General features: G+C 39.8%; 1 protein-coding gene across 1 annotated transcript in view; it reads right to left on the reverse strand.

Annotated features, from left to right (window-relative positions):
• GUCY2F (guanylate cyclase 2F, retinal) overlaps positions 1-15,382 on the reverse strand; it is a 90,564-nt gene that overhangs the window by 64,658 nt on the left and 10,524 nt on the right. Inside the window, exon 3 of the mRNA XM_004281529.2 lies at positions 8,406-8,707. Within this exon, the coding sequence (XP_004281577.1) occupies positions 8,406-8,707 (302 nt within the window). The remainder of the gene's footprint in view (positions 1-8,405; positions 8,708-15,382) is intronic.

Genomic DNA, 15,382 nt, shown 5'->3' on the forward strand with positions numbered 1-15,382 from the left:
AGAATGCTAGTATTCTGTTTTGAAAGGCACAGAGCCTTCTGGGAAAGGGACTGCATCTAACCTACAACGAAAAGCAAAGATTAAAACGCTTAAAAACATCATCCTCACCTCTGAGCTGACCCATCGCACAGAGTTTTCAGCTGGCCAGCCTATGCTGCCCTTGGTGCTCTCGGATTGACCCCTGCTAGAGCTGACTGACAGCAACTCCCCAAGATGAATGAAACCTGAAGCTTGTTCTTCAGGATTCTCCAGCCTCCACCACATACCACTCACATACACACACATGCACGTTACACACACATGCGTGCACGCACGCGCACAGAGCCACAGAAGTATGGTAGGGGGACTTGAAGCTAGGAAAGAACATAGCTGTAGCAACAGCACTTGGTTGCAAAAGAGGGGCTGTCACTATGCCCCACTCTTGCTGTGAGGCCTTAGATTTGTGTTCTAGCTGGTTTGTGTTGCCATGTTACCTGCTGTGCCTTTCAGCAATGGTAATTGCCCCTTCCCATAAGCCAAAGCATACTCTGTTAGCGTTGGTAACAAAAGCTCTATAGTTGCAACTGCTGCAAATAATGAGAAAAAGAGATAGAGGATTGGACAAGGAAAGTAAGGACCCTCTTTACAACCCTCTGTCTTGGTTTCTGACTAGGTTCTAAAGAAGCAAGACAGGATTGGCAAGACCTTCTGTCGGGCAGATGGCCTTGTTATATCACAGGCCAGAATGGTGAAACCACTGATGACTCAGTCTATTGGTTTGGAGTGCTGTATAGACCTGAGCCTGAATGAACGAATGAATTGTGAATAAATGAATGATAATTGAAACTTATCTTTCATTATTATTCAGTGACTTTAGCTAGCTCTACCCTAGGCATTTTTGGAGCTTGTATCCAAGAGAACAAGGTCTGGGTCAGGAGCAGTGATATTTGAATTTGTTCAGTTTAATGGTTCATGGTGTCATCAAGTTGACTATCATCAGTTCAGATTTACTGTGCTTAAAGGACACAAAACGGATTTCCAAAGAACTTTGTCCTTGGAAGTGTACATTAAAACACCTGGCTTGGAAAACACCACTTGAAGGACAAAATGGCAACATCACCTTTGAACAAAAAGCCAGGTGCCTACAGAGACGAAGAAGCCAAGGGGTAATTGAATTCTTGTTATTAAAGGTGGTACCTCCAATAATGCATGATCTCAACCCTTGGACTTAGCCAAAAAATGTCTAATAGCCTAATCTGTTTGATATGATGATACTCATGAAGATAACACTCTTATTTTACATAGAATGCAGTACAAAGACAATTGTAGCCACTGTGAGCTGCAGGCAAGCTTTTCTGACAACCTGTCTAGTGGGCCCCATCCTGGAATGTTCCAGTCCTAACCACATCGCCTTCGGCCTAGCATCCCCCTGCCAAGCACCCATATTTATGGTAATGGAAAACAATAGGTGTAGGAGCTTAAGGTCCCCCAGGCTGGCTGAGAAATCCAGAGGATTTCTTTTGCTTAGCCAAATAAGGCCACATTTGGAAAAAATATCCAAAATGTGTGTTCTAGCAATATGCATTTGTAGCCAATAGAATTTCATTGAAAACAAGCATTGGGAATACAATGAAAGAGAAGAATGCAGGAACTAAAATCTTATTTCAGAAGTCTTTTTGTGCCAACATATAAAGGTACAAAGTGATAATCCTTGCCCAATCATGCTGAGACCAAATTAGGAAATTTTTCACTGATGTCCCACCCCCACAATCTCTCCATTCTGATCTATTTTTCTCTTTTCACAGGTGCTCATAAAGCCCTGTCACCTCCTATATCAGAGGAAAACAATCCATTCAAATCAAATACCCATTCAAATCAAAGTATTAGTCACTTAGCAATGTTACATTGAGTAAAGCACTAGACATGGGACATGATGTAATTTTTTTTAAAGGCTAATGTGTGGTTAAATGGTCAGGTTGTATTACTTCAGGTAGTAGACTTAGGTTGGAATCCCAGCTCTGCCACTTGCCAGCTGTATGACCTTGGGCAAGTTACCTTGAGCCTCAGTTTCATCATCCATAAAATGGAGTTGATAATACCTAATTTGTAGGCTTGGTCTGAGGATTCAATGGAATCATTTACGTAAACTACCTGGTGCAGAATAATCACTGACTACATGATAGCTGCTATTGTTTGCATTTAAGAAGAGGAACACAGGGCTCTGGTAATATCATCATGGAAGTTAGTATTCAAGACCCTTGTCTCAGTCGTGAATTTGTCACAAATATGTAATAGAGTGCCAGTTTTGGACCCAGTGTCCTTAGCACCCTGAAATGGTAAAACTGTTCCCCTTCACTGGAGGAAAGATCTTGCTTCTATTTTGTTTTCCATTATATCACCAGCAGAGTGCCAAGGCCATCATAATAATAAAAATAACAACATTAACAATAATAATGAAAAACATTTATTGAGGAATCATTAGGTGCCAGGCAAGCTCTTTATGTGTATTAACTTATTTAATCCTCACAACAACTCTATGAGGTAGGTACTATTATTATTCCCAATCTAAAAATAATGAAAAGAAGATACAGAGAGCTTAAGTAAGTTTACAGCAGTCTGCCTTCAGAGCCCATGCTCTTAACTACCATGTTATATCTGAGCTTAATAAATAAATGCTAAGTTAATTCATGGACTGTCATTAAACCCACCAATAAAAGAATATCATATATACCTTTTGTAACTTCTTTTTTTCCTTTCATGACTTCCCGATTAATGATAGCAAAATCAAGACTTTTTTCCTTCACTCTCTTCCTCCTCTCAAACATCACTCCCAAACAACAAGGAGAACAAGAAACAGAAACAATAAACCACCATATTTAATGGCACTAGAAGACAAGTATAATCTTGACCACAGAATATGAAGATAGAAGGCTGCTACAGGAGTGGTAACTGATTTAGCAGAGTGGAGGGTGATTAAATCTAAGTATCTGAAGAGGGGAATATTGGTAAGCAGCAAGCAGATTTTCTCCCTGTGAATCCTGGAAAGACTTAGGAATTAGAGGCACTATGTACAGAAGTGGAGGTTAGGCAGAGCACGAAAGAGGGATGGCTTTGGATGTCTGTGTAAGGAGCAGTTAGACTTCTGCCATCCCACTTGTACTAAGGAGAACCAGATCTCTGCAGGAAACAGGTTAAACTGATTCAGAGCAGCTCTAGAGCTGGGACACTTGACCCAAATGACAGTGAGAGTGAGGTGGGCCATAAAAAAAGAGCGATGAAGTTAAAGTCTTCATACTTAATGATGAGAATCCCAGTCTACTTCCCCCAACATGGCTCCTAGAATAGTGACAACCAGGATTACAACTCCCAGGAAGGAGGTTGAAACATTCTTCTCTGAAGAAAGTGACTGGCTCAAGAGGCAAGATCTACAGGTATTGGGGGAAAAAAAAAATACAACAGCTGGCAAGCCAATTGCACTATACTAAAGCCTACAGGTCAACATAACCAACATGTACATACACTTTCAAATTCTCCTTTTAAAGCTTCACTCTTAAAAACATACAGATAGCCAGGATCATCAGACATTTAAGGAAAGCTTCCAAGATTAAATAGAAAGACCAAAACAAAGAAGCATGAAAAATTAGGAACTGAGGGAAACACAAAGAGCAGAAGAAAACTTCAAAGAAATTATAATGAATATCTTCAGAGAAATATGAGAAAATACCATATTCAAAAACAGGATGCTATAAAAATTGAATAATCAAACAACTAGAATCAATTATTGGAACTTAAAAATATGATAGCAACAAAATTTTTTAATCAGTAAAAGCGTCAGAACACAAACTTGAGGAATTCTTCAAGGAAGAAAAGCTTAAAACAAAGATATGGGTGATACAAGAGAACTAATAATACAATTAAAAAATCAACCCAGGCAATCTTCTATCCAACTAATAATATTTTCAGAAAGAGCAAAGACAATGTTGTTGAGGAAATTATCAAAAAAAAAAATAACATAAGAAAATTTTCTAGGCAGAATGAGCTTCTAGATTGAAAGGTCCCACCAAATACACAGCATAATACATGTCAAAGACCCAAACATAATCATGAAATTTCATTACTTCAGGAATAAAGAGTTAACCTTAAAAGTTTCCAAGGGAGATAAGGAGGAGTGAAAACAGGTTGCTTCAAAGGATCAGGAATAAGAATGACATTGGAGTTCTCAGTACCTACGGTGGAAATAAGAAGACAATGTGCCATGTCTTCAAAGTGCTAATAGAAAATAATTTTTAACCTAGATTTATATATTTAATCAAACTATCAATCAATAATGAAGCTAGAATAAAGACTCTCAGTGCAAAATTTCAAAAGTGTACCTCCTGTATACCTTTTTCAGAAGCTACTAAAGGATGCGCTCAACGAAAATGAGAGAGTAAACAAGAAAATGGGAGTCATGAGAGTCATGAATAGTGAATCCGGCACAGAAGAAAGAGAAAGCGAATTTCCAGGGTGATGAAAAGAGAGATCCTACCATAACAGCTGTACAGCAGCCTTAGGGAACAACAAGTTTAGGTTGGAATAGGAGGACAGAGAGCCTCAGGAAAAACAAATGAAATTGATAAGGGATTTAACAGATTTTACTGTGTATAAAATTGTTTTCATGTTTTTGTTTTTTGTGGGTTTTTTTGCGGTACGCAGGCCTCTCACTGTTGTGGCCTCTCCTGTTGCGGAGCACAGGCTCTGGACGCGCAGGCTCAGCGGCCATGGCTCACGGGCCCAGCCGCTCCACGGCATGTGGGATCTTCCCGGACCAGGGCACGAACCCGTGTCCCCTGCATCGGCAGGCGGACTCTCAACCACTGCGCCACCAGGGAAGCCCTAGTTTTTTGTTTTTTATAATTTTTGAATGGGCAAGTATATAAACTAAAAGAGGATGCAAACCACTTCTATAAGCAATATAGCCTATATATAGAAATTTCAATTCCACTGGAAGTTATTGGGCAAGGGAGAAATATAGCCATCTTTCTCATACATTTGTTTACTCATTTACAATCTCTCTTTCATTAGAATTTAAGCCCCATAAGAGCAGGAACAAGTGATATGCTAGTAAATGTTGGCAACAGCTCTATGAAAAGGGAAAAAAACTCTTATTTGTAGCATTTACCAATTTCTGTGGTGTTAATGCTCTCAATGCCTGATTCAAGCTACCAACATGATGCCACTGAACACAGTGTTTGGCAAAGAGGCACACAATTAGCTTTTATGAACTGGCTCCAACACACTACTGACAAAAATCCTGTCTTGTTTACTGTTCTATCTGAAGTTCAGCATAGTACATGGCACATGGCAGGTGCTTAATAAATAGCTGTTGATCTGTTGACTGAATAGGAAAAAACAACAGGAGCCAAGGGATAAGCAAACATTGAGCTGCATAATTTGATCTGAGAAAATACCATTTGGAATTCTGAAAGTGAGATAATTTTGAAAGCTGGAACTATTGAGCGATTCTGTGCCAGTAATCATAGAACTTCAAGAGAGCAGGAAGTTGAGGTCAGACTGTAACTTAGATGCTAGGTCACCATCAACCAATAAGGTCATCCTGGCCCCAAAAAGAAAAGGTGGAAAGGAAGTAGCTATAAGCCAGGCACTCTGCTAGTCACTTCACACGTATTACTTTGTTTAATCTTCACAATAATCCTAGAAGCTGTAGATCACTAACCCACTTTACAGATGGTAAAATTGAGACTCAAAAATCTAAGTAACTTGCCCAAGGACACGCAGCTAGTAAGAGTGAGAGCTGAGATTTAAACCCGAGTTTGTCTAACTCCTTATCATATGTTCTTTCTGCTATACTAGCTCCCTTCAAAAATACCTTTTAGCAAGGTAATTTAGGAAAAAAGGGGGTTTTGTTTATCAGAGATGTGAAAATAATTGTCTCACTCTTTTATCATTCTTTGGTTATGAAAGTAAAGCCAAGGCACGTGCAAAGTGGGGGTGGAAATGTATCCAAAAAAGCTTTTTTTTTTTTTAATAAGCTTTACAGTCTTTTTTTTCACTTTCTCTATTTCTTTGTCTAAAGTAGTGTACAGGCTGCCTAGCAACCACACTAATGGCATCTTTTTTTACCTTAATTACCTTATGTTTTCCACAAGCTCAAAGAGATTGGATCAAACATTAAGAGTAGAAGGTCTGAATTTTTTTTATCAAAATATCTGCTCATACATATGATACACACACACACACACACACACACACACACACACACACCTTTCTATTTCCCTCAATCCTGTGATTAAAGTAAAAAGATGACTTAGTCCTGTATCTATGTGATGTGCTATCATTGGATAAAAAGTACAAAAATTCACCATATGATTGCTTGCTTATAAATACACCAAACAACTGGTTTGAGCATTCTTAGCAGTTTGAGGGATTCTTGCCTTTCTTGACCAAATCAATGAATTGTTTTCAATTAAACATGTGTGTGTCTCCTAAAAGATAGATTTATTACAAACATATCTGTGGCAATAAAGTTTAAATCCAACACTGTTAATATCTCTGCTGGTCACTTTTTTTATTAGAACAAGAATCTGCAAAATCTTTGTTATCAATACTCAGGACAGAAAGAGATAAGAAAACCTAAGTTTCATCTGAATCATTTATTCAGATAGAGAGGCAGTGCACAGGATAAAGGAATAAATAGTATACAAAAAGGAGAAGATCATGGAGAATGTGAGAGTTGGGTACAACCACCAGCCTACCTGATAGCCTTCTTCCTTGCTAATGGAATTTCGATTTTTTGCACACTTTTCCAGCAGCCATAGAGTCAGTCACGATGATCTCATTCCTCTTTCTAAATTATTAGTTTGGGTATGGGTATGGGACACAATTGTGACCAGGAAAGTGTGGGGAGAAGTCTGCTTGAGGAGCATTTGGGCAAGATTTCGTCACTCTTAAAAAGAGACACAAGAGAGGGACATCCCCCATTTTTGTCTGTAGACAGTTGCACTTGGACATGATGTCTGGAACTGTAGCAGTCATCTTGGGACCAGGAGAAGACCCAGATCATGAGGGCAATCTAGCATGCTATCATTATAAAGTGGAAAGATGAAAAGAACCTGGTTCACTGGTAACATCACTGAGCAGCTGAATTAACTGACCCTAAAGCCCCCATATCTTCCAGTTTTGAACAAAAAACAACTACTTGGGCCATTTTGTGTTGAGCTGCCTCTTAGTTACAGCCAGAGCATTATAACTAATACATTATAACTAATGTATTAGTTATAACAGAGCATTATAACTAATACAATATGTTAGCAAATGCTAGAATTTTTAAACTTATTGATGGGCCATTCTGAAAATGACTGCCTTCTACATCTGGCCTCTAACCTATAAAAACCCTCTCTGTATTTTTTCTAATCTAACTATCTTTGGCCTTCCCCTCTTCCTCTCATATTCCTTGTCTCTTTTGTATTTTTCCCTCTTTGTTTTTGTCTTTTGTCCATTTTTGGGTCCATTTTACTCTTGTCCATTCATTTCCTTGCTTTCATCCTGTCCCCACTGCTTTTCCTTCCACTAGCCCTCAAATGGCTGTGATTTGATCTGAAATACGTTTATACATATATTCATCTATACATACATAAATATTATTTCTCGTATATTATTAGGGAGGAATTCTTCCCCATTCCAAATGATTCCTTTCATATAGAGATAGCTCTACTAACAAAAACCACCTGACCTCTTCAACCCCTTACTCATTCCTTCCCACAAAGGAGTGACTTAATCTGACTGGTTAGTTTGGAAGGAGAACTGAACATGTGTAGCCCAAGCCTTCCTAACTTCTTTCTCTTGGGAGTAAGCTCCACTATGCTCTTTCAGGCTGGACGTTTTACAAAAGGCATGTCCTCACGGGGCAGAAATATAGGGGTCCAGCAATGCTGGTAACTAGATGGAGAAGTCTGATCAACCCCTAGATTCAATACTGGGAAACTCAAATGCATGTAGACAGAAGCCGCATTCTCCAGCACCAGCTTTATCAATAATAATGGTAATATCTTCCTACATACCAGCTCTCCTATTGTTGAATTGGTTCCAAACTCGGGTGAGAAACAAGATTTCTTTTTACTAGGCCCCTTGAACGGCACTAGTATATATTAAAGTTTTGTTTCCCTGTTCTGAAACACATTTTATTTCTTCTTCATGGCTGTATATGTTATCATTGCAGGTTGCTTGAAGATTTAAAAACAAAACCTCCAATAATGTATCTTTGTTTTATAAATGTTTTCTGCAAACAAAAGGTGTTTTAAATTTGTGTGTGGTTGCCTGCTGTTGACTGAGTTTCCTATGGAATAGAGGCACTTGATAGGAAAAATATTTACCTTCCTGATTTTTGAGGTTTTCTGTTCATGATTAACTTGTGAATCTGCACTTACTTGATCTGACTCCAGCTTCTCAGGAATTTCACCTCTAGCTGCTGCCTCCATAAAGGCTTGATAGAAGGTCTTTTCTTGGGACTCCACTGTAATGGTCAACACAGCATCATAGGCTTCCCGGAGTTTTGGATTGTTCCTTAGAACCTGGTAGGGGGTATGCTTATAAGGTAAACTGTAGAGCAGGGCATCATAGGGAACAAAGACATAGGTTCCATCAGTCATTTTCAGATCGTGAGCCCATTCCAAGAGATGCGTCTGAGTCTCTCCCCCAATCAAGGTCGAATGCATACACATGATGATTACTGAAACCGACAAAGCAGGGAGGTTATGGTGGCAATATGTTAGTAAAATATAGTGCCAAAAACTACAGACTGGGAGAAACAAATAATTGTATTATAACCAATTTGTAAATGATATCTATCTTATGTCTTTAGATGAACAAGATGTTGAAACCCTGAGTTGAGGCTGAGGTATTTCAGGGACTCTAATTAGGCAATAGGGAAAAATCAGACACGTCTACAGGCTGCAGAGACTGGTACTAGACTGAAATAAACAAATATAGCAAGTGGGAGGTAGCATAATGAAGAGGCTTTGGAGTTGGAAAACCTAGGTTTATATCCTAACATCACCAGTTACTAGCTGTATACCCTTAGGTAAATTACTTAACCTCTCTAGTAAATATGTACTTCGTGGGGTGGTAGTGATGACTGAAGGGGGAATACATACAATGGGCTTAGCACACAGTGCTCAATAAATGGTAGCTATTATTATACCTAAGAATAAGAAGGCTAGAGGGAGAAGATGGGTGATACTCCCATAGCCACTGTTGCTTTTTATTGCCTACCTCCTACAGACATACATTCTAACAGATGTTGACCAACTGTTCCCACCCTTACCAAGGCCATTATAGACAATGAATGGTACTAACTCACACTCTGCTATAAATGCTACTAATATTACGGGTGATATGTTCAATTTTAAAAAATCCAACTTCCCTATCATTGGAATTACTTTGCACTCACTTTAATTCTTCCTAGACTTATGAAACTATGTTGTTTGGCAAGGCTATGCTAGAATAGAGTGGATTAGTGGAGGCCACGGTTGAAGAGTGGCAGCTAGACCATGAGACTGAAAGTCTTGTATCCAATTTCGCCCTTGGCATGCTAAATGAGTTTAGTTTAAGCCCACTTGTGCTTCACTGCCCACATCTTTAAAATGTAGATGCCAATGCATTTCACAGGTACATTGAGTAGTTTAATTAGATAATGCCTGGCAAGTATTCTGAGCTCCTTGAAGAAAGGCAAAGACCCTACTGCCTTTGGTAACTATTAATTATACATGCTTACATGGAACCTTTAATCTCAGGAACTGAGTATGCTTAAACTACGTTCAATGACTGGTCTTTGGTATTTACGTATTGCCTCATCTATTTTCAAAAACCTTCTTTGCGCTTGTTAGATACCCTCAGAAAATTTCCCCTTTGAGCCAGAGATGGTACCCTTCATTTTTTAAGGTGTACCTAGTAAGTTATGAAGTGGATTTAGATACCAAACACACACACCATAACTTGAGTTTTCAAATGACCATTAGCTCCTTCAATATAATTACCCTGAGAGGTTCTACACGTATTCTGATGCGCAAACCTTCCTTTGAATACTCTAGGGATATCTTTGGAGCTAGTTCTTGAGCCCTTGTTCATAATCACACATTGTATGATGGGAAAATGGAGTGACAGAGAGGTCCAACAAGGCAATGATTGGATTTAGAAAGAGAAACTAGAACCGAAGGCCCCTAACTCCCTAAGTTTGGCTACATCATTAAACATGAATCACTTTGGTCAAATTAATTCCGTAACATGTCCATTGAGGGGAAAAACTGAGTTTAGTCAGGTACTTCGGGTAGCTGGTCAGTTCTTCCAACAGTATCCTTGGCAAGCAGGTCAGTATTGGGATCTTCTACAAAAACAGAGATTAGATTATGAGACCAAGGTTACCCAATAGAGATAAAATTCATTTAATTAACTTAAAGGAATATTAAAATTACTCCCCTGGATGGGAAATGTTAAATAGAACTAAGTGCTTTTTGTTGGTTGAAATACAGCAAATATTTTAACATATACTACGTGTATTGGGCGCTGCGGTGTGCCAGTCAGATGCAACCCTCAGGAATGAAGCATTCATTCTCCTAGCTGCTGGGAATGTTTGGAGATAATAGCTGATACCTCTCAGGGAATTGCCCTCAGCTGAGGAGAACCACCGTAGTGTGTGGGGAGCTGGCTTGTGCTGGTTCACAAAAGACTATGGTTAAATTTTCAGGGATATTATGAACTAGTTAATGTCATGTTGGTAGCTTGAAATTGGCCATGGTGGGTGTTATAACACCATGGAAATTAGCAAATGCTACAGATCAGGGCTTTCCCCTCCTCCCCCGATAAACTGGCTATTAAACAATTATTATCACATTGCACCCCTTTCTCTGTATCTGCCTGTACCCAATGACTGGTCAATATGGAGGCATAAAGGCCAACACTCCTTAATTCTGGACAACACTGAAGGGCCACCCCAGCTCCAGAGCTCCCACAGGGACTGGCTGGGACCTTTGTTGTGACTGCATGACAGTTTAATTTTTCCAATCCTACTGCTGCCTCTCCTTCACAAGTGTTATCCTTGAAAGCATTCCCCCAATAAGCTTCCTGCACACAGATCTCCATCTGCCATTCTTTTTACTAGGGTACCAACTTGTGACACTGGTTTAGAGCCCCACTGTACCCTGAACTGACTTCTGTCATGGCAGTTACAAGATTCATTGCCCTTATTTATTTATGTCAGCCTCTACTATGAAACCATGAGTTCCTTGAAGTCAAAAACTGTATTTTATTTCTGTATCCTGGTACATATTATATACCCAGTGAACAATGAATGTTTGAAAAAATTTCAGAAAGAGAAGTTTTGTATCTGGGTATCTTTCGTGGGTTCCTTGAGATGCAAGACATGGGCATTTTGGGTTGCTAGCATGGAGGAACAATTCGAAGGGATATTTGCTGGGCAGGTAGATAATAACATGCCTGTGTTTAATGTTTAGTGTCATTAACTGTGCTCAAGACCTTACCCTCCCGTTAATTTTCCTTTCATTGGCCCACACAGAGGACATTTTAGGCAGAGTCAGAATTTTTATTACTGTAAAGACCCTTTGAGACCATCTAGCCTGTCTTACTCCCCCATTATTTTACAGATGATGAAATGGAAGCTTCGAGGGAATGATCACAAGCTACTCTATTTTTTGCAAGGTAAGACTTTTCCATCGAACACGATTAAAACAGAAAGCATAAATACTGAATTCAAACAGCACCATCTTAATTTAATAGATTGAGTGCTTTGTCAATAGGGATTTGTAGATGCATCTGTTCTACATGATTATTTTACTAAATAGCTTTATTATCTCAAAATGACATTCATTAAAATGGGATTTTACCTGTAAGTTGTCAGGAAAGGATTAGTGGACAGAAACCGTAAATCCTCGACAAGACCTGGGTCAACAGGTCATCACTGAGTAACATTAATTTGTAAGTTTCCATCCTGATTGTTAACAGTCAAGCCACTCTATAGCCTAAACAAGGACCAGGAGATACATCCTCCTGAGATCCCATCTCACTAGGATATGATATTAGCACTTTCTCTGAGCCACCTGAGCCCCAACTGAGTTGTCTAGTAGCTATGTCTTCATACTGTGGTACCCACTATGGCAGGCTGCTCAGGACCCTCCCTTTCACCCTCAATGCTAGCAGCAGGAAATGTCTAACTCTAGGAGAAGCCAATTCCCAAGTCACTCAATTCCTACCTCTCTTCCTATATTGAAATACTCTATCCAATACTTCCTCGAGGTGGAGGAACTATGTTTCTCCAAAAGCAAATTTTATTTCTCCCAGATTACTGGCTATGGAGTGCTTCGTGGAGGAACCTGAGCCCAGTCTCACACCTTGTGAGATGAAGATGGTTTCACTAGCTATTGCTGAAGAAGTTCTTAGGAGTCATATTCATATTGTGAGCCCACAATACTGCTCCCAATCCCCAGAAACCCTCCATTCTATTGTCCTTAATTTTCATTTTAACCCTTTTGCGACATTTCCTACCACTAATCTTCATTTTAACCTATTTTGTGTTAACAAGTGTTGAGAGATGGGAGAGTAAGCAGGTCAGAGGAGGAGGGGGGCATACAGTGTGATTTATCCCACGTCTCACATTCCCCCAGGATTCAGCCCCATCTGGCCACACTCTGAAACAAGTAGAGTCACACCTTCCTCCCCTCAGTTCTCCCCCATGCACTCTATAAAATGGATACATAAAAAGAGGGAGGGAGGCTCTGGAATCTGCATGTTTCCCAACCACCGCCCAAAGTGTGATTCAGTGCAGGAGGCCCTCAAACCACACTTTAAGAACACTGTAGTACACGATGTGTGGCTATTTCTATCGACTGAGGACACTGCACACATTTTTGGCCTTAAGTCCTGAGACCACCACTTAACTTACCTGCCACCAGTGTCAAACTGGTCCAAGTAGCTCAGCATGCTGTCAGACACATATTACATTCAATGGCCATTCTGTCTGCATCAGATCGTGTTTTTTCTTACCCAGTAAAACTGTTATTACAAGTACTTTTATCGCCTTCACATTGCTGCCCAGCTTATGTTTTTAATATTTCTCCATACTTTGCAACGTATGTTTTCTTCAGCTTTTCCTAAATTGCTATGCAGGTAAGGCCTCCTAAACGCAGGAAGCCTAGATGTTTAGAGATTTCCTCCTGGGCTGGGTCTTCAGTAAATATATCATTACTGATAGTGGACCCATTCAAGAGAGCAAGTTGTCCTTTCACCATTTACATTTACTTACATTTATCTATACCAAACTGTATACCAAATTCCCTATCATCACTAAGGCTCTTGGCCATAGTATTACAGTATCACTATTCTTACTACTGTAGGAAAACTGGGGCGATACTTGTTACCTTGGGGCACTTAAAAGAATTTCATCAGTGGGCCCAAAAGTTAAGAAAGAAAAATGGAAGGGCTAAATTATACACCATGGAACACAGGGTGTCAAGTGAGTAAGCTTTAGGGGCATCCCTCAAGTGGACAGGAGGCAGGAGAGCATGTCTTTCATTAAACCAGTGATTCTCAAAGTATGATCCCTGGACCAGCAACATCAGCACCACCTTGAACTGGTTAGAAATGCAGATTCTGGTACCCTATCCCAGCCCTCCTGAGTCAGAAACTCTGGAGGAGGGACGCAAGCCCCCCAGGGGATTCCGGTCACACTTAGGTTTGAGAGGCACTGCTTTAGATCAACCTGAATACATATCCTAGTTTTCCCACTCACTAGCTGTGTGACATTAAGCAAGTTATTTAACCTCTCTCAGCCTCCAAAGTCTCATTCGTGAAGTGCATTAAATAGTAATTGGCCTTACTTTATAGGGAGGTTGCAAGAATTGAATGAGATGGTCCATATAAAACCCTTGCAAAATGACTAGCATATAACAAATTCTCAATAAATATTAGCTATTATCATTTCTATTATTATTATTGGTTTTTTTTTTTATGTCAAGAATCTTCAATAGATGGAAGAGGCCAGCCAGGTCCCTGACAATGAGGTAGTAATAAAGTATCTGACTTTGGAAGAACAAGAGGGAAGAGATATGGGAACATATGTATATGTATAACTGATTCACTTGGTTATAAAGCAGAAACTAACACTCCATTGTAAAGCAATTATACTCCAATAAAGGTGTTTAAAAAAAAAAAAACAAGAGAGAAGGACATTCTGACTGTGTCCTAGTTACTGAACATCATACTGTAATGAAGCATTCCCAATTTGGAAGGATTTAAAGAAATCCCCAAATGGTTCAACAACCTTGTAAACCCACATTGAAAGGATTTCACAATCAGCCAAGCATTGATAGGCAAAAAGGTGAGGAGAAGGGAGGAGGGCTCGAAATAGCCATTTGAAAAGTTCTCTAAAGAGCTTTTTAGCGGGGCCTCCTGCTAGTCTTTGTTGAGAATTAGCAAAAGAACTTCTGGGTAATTGCAGTCCCTCAGGTGCTCTGCCTGGTGAGTGATGCTCTTTTGTGCCATTGGATCAAAATCTCCAACAGGACTCATGGTTTAAGGAGCAGAGAGTGAACTGAATTTTGGCCCTCAAGCCCACTCAGCTAGATTCCCTTGGGCAGGGAAAGCCACACACAGCAGCCCTGCCTGTAAGCTGAGGCCTTTGTCCTTGATTAATATCTCTCCTATATGACTTTGTCAGACACAAAGTTAATTGGTAATTGCCTCTGAAGCTTAAAAGAAGTGAGCTGACAATCTGGGAGAGGCTGAATCCCGAATCCCCCCCTTCTCTGGGACTTCATTTACCCCATTCTTTGGTGTTAATAATGCGTACACCTACCTACTTGTTATGTGAGATTCACAGCTGTTGTAAAACTTGGAAGAAAATACCTTGCTCCTGGATAACCCTGAGGATTAAATGACATTATCTATATGCAAATACCTTGTAAACTGTAGAGAGCTGTTCACATGTAAAGTGGTATTATGGTTGCTTTCATTGTCTCAATGGCAGCCTCTAGTAACACCCCTGCTGTTTCCCTTCCCAAGAGCCCACAACCATTATTATTGTTATGATCATCTTTACTATTAAATTTTATCATTGTCCTGCTGTTGTGTAAGCAAAATTTAGACCAGTTTCTGAGAAAGACATTCCTTCTGATTCCAGTAATGTGCCAGTGATAATTGGAAACATAAATTTACGAGGAAGAGAAGTGGCATAGCAGCTCTACCCTCCCTCCCCAACACTATCTCTCACTGCCGCCACCACTGCCACTGCCACATGGGGCTTTGGTCACTGTTATAGTGAGTAGGTCAGACAAAACCAGTCTTCCAGCTATTTCCATTACTTCCAAATATTGCCTGTCCTCTCCAAAGGGATCCC

This window comes from Orcinus orca, chromosome X (assembly GCF_937001465.1).
Source record: "Orcinus orca chromosome X, mOrcOrc1.1, whole genome shotgun sequence".
NCBI lineage: Eukaryota > Metazoa > Chordata > Mammalia > Artiodactyla > Delphinidae > Orcinus > Orcinus orca.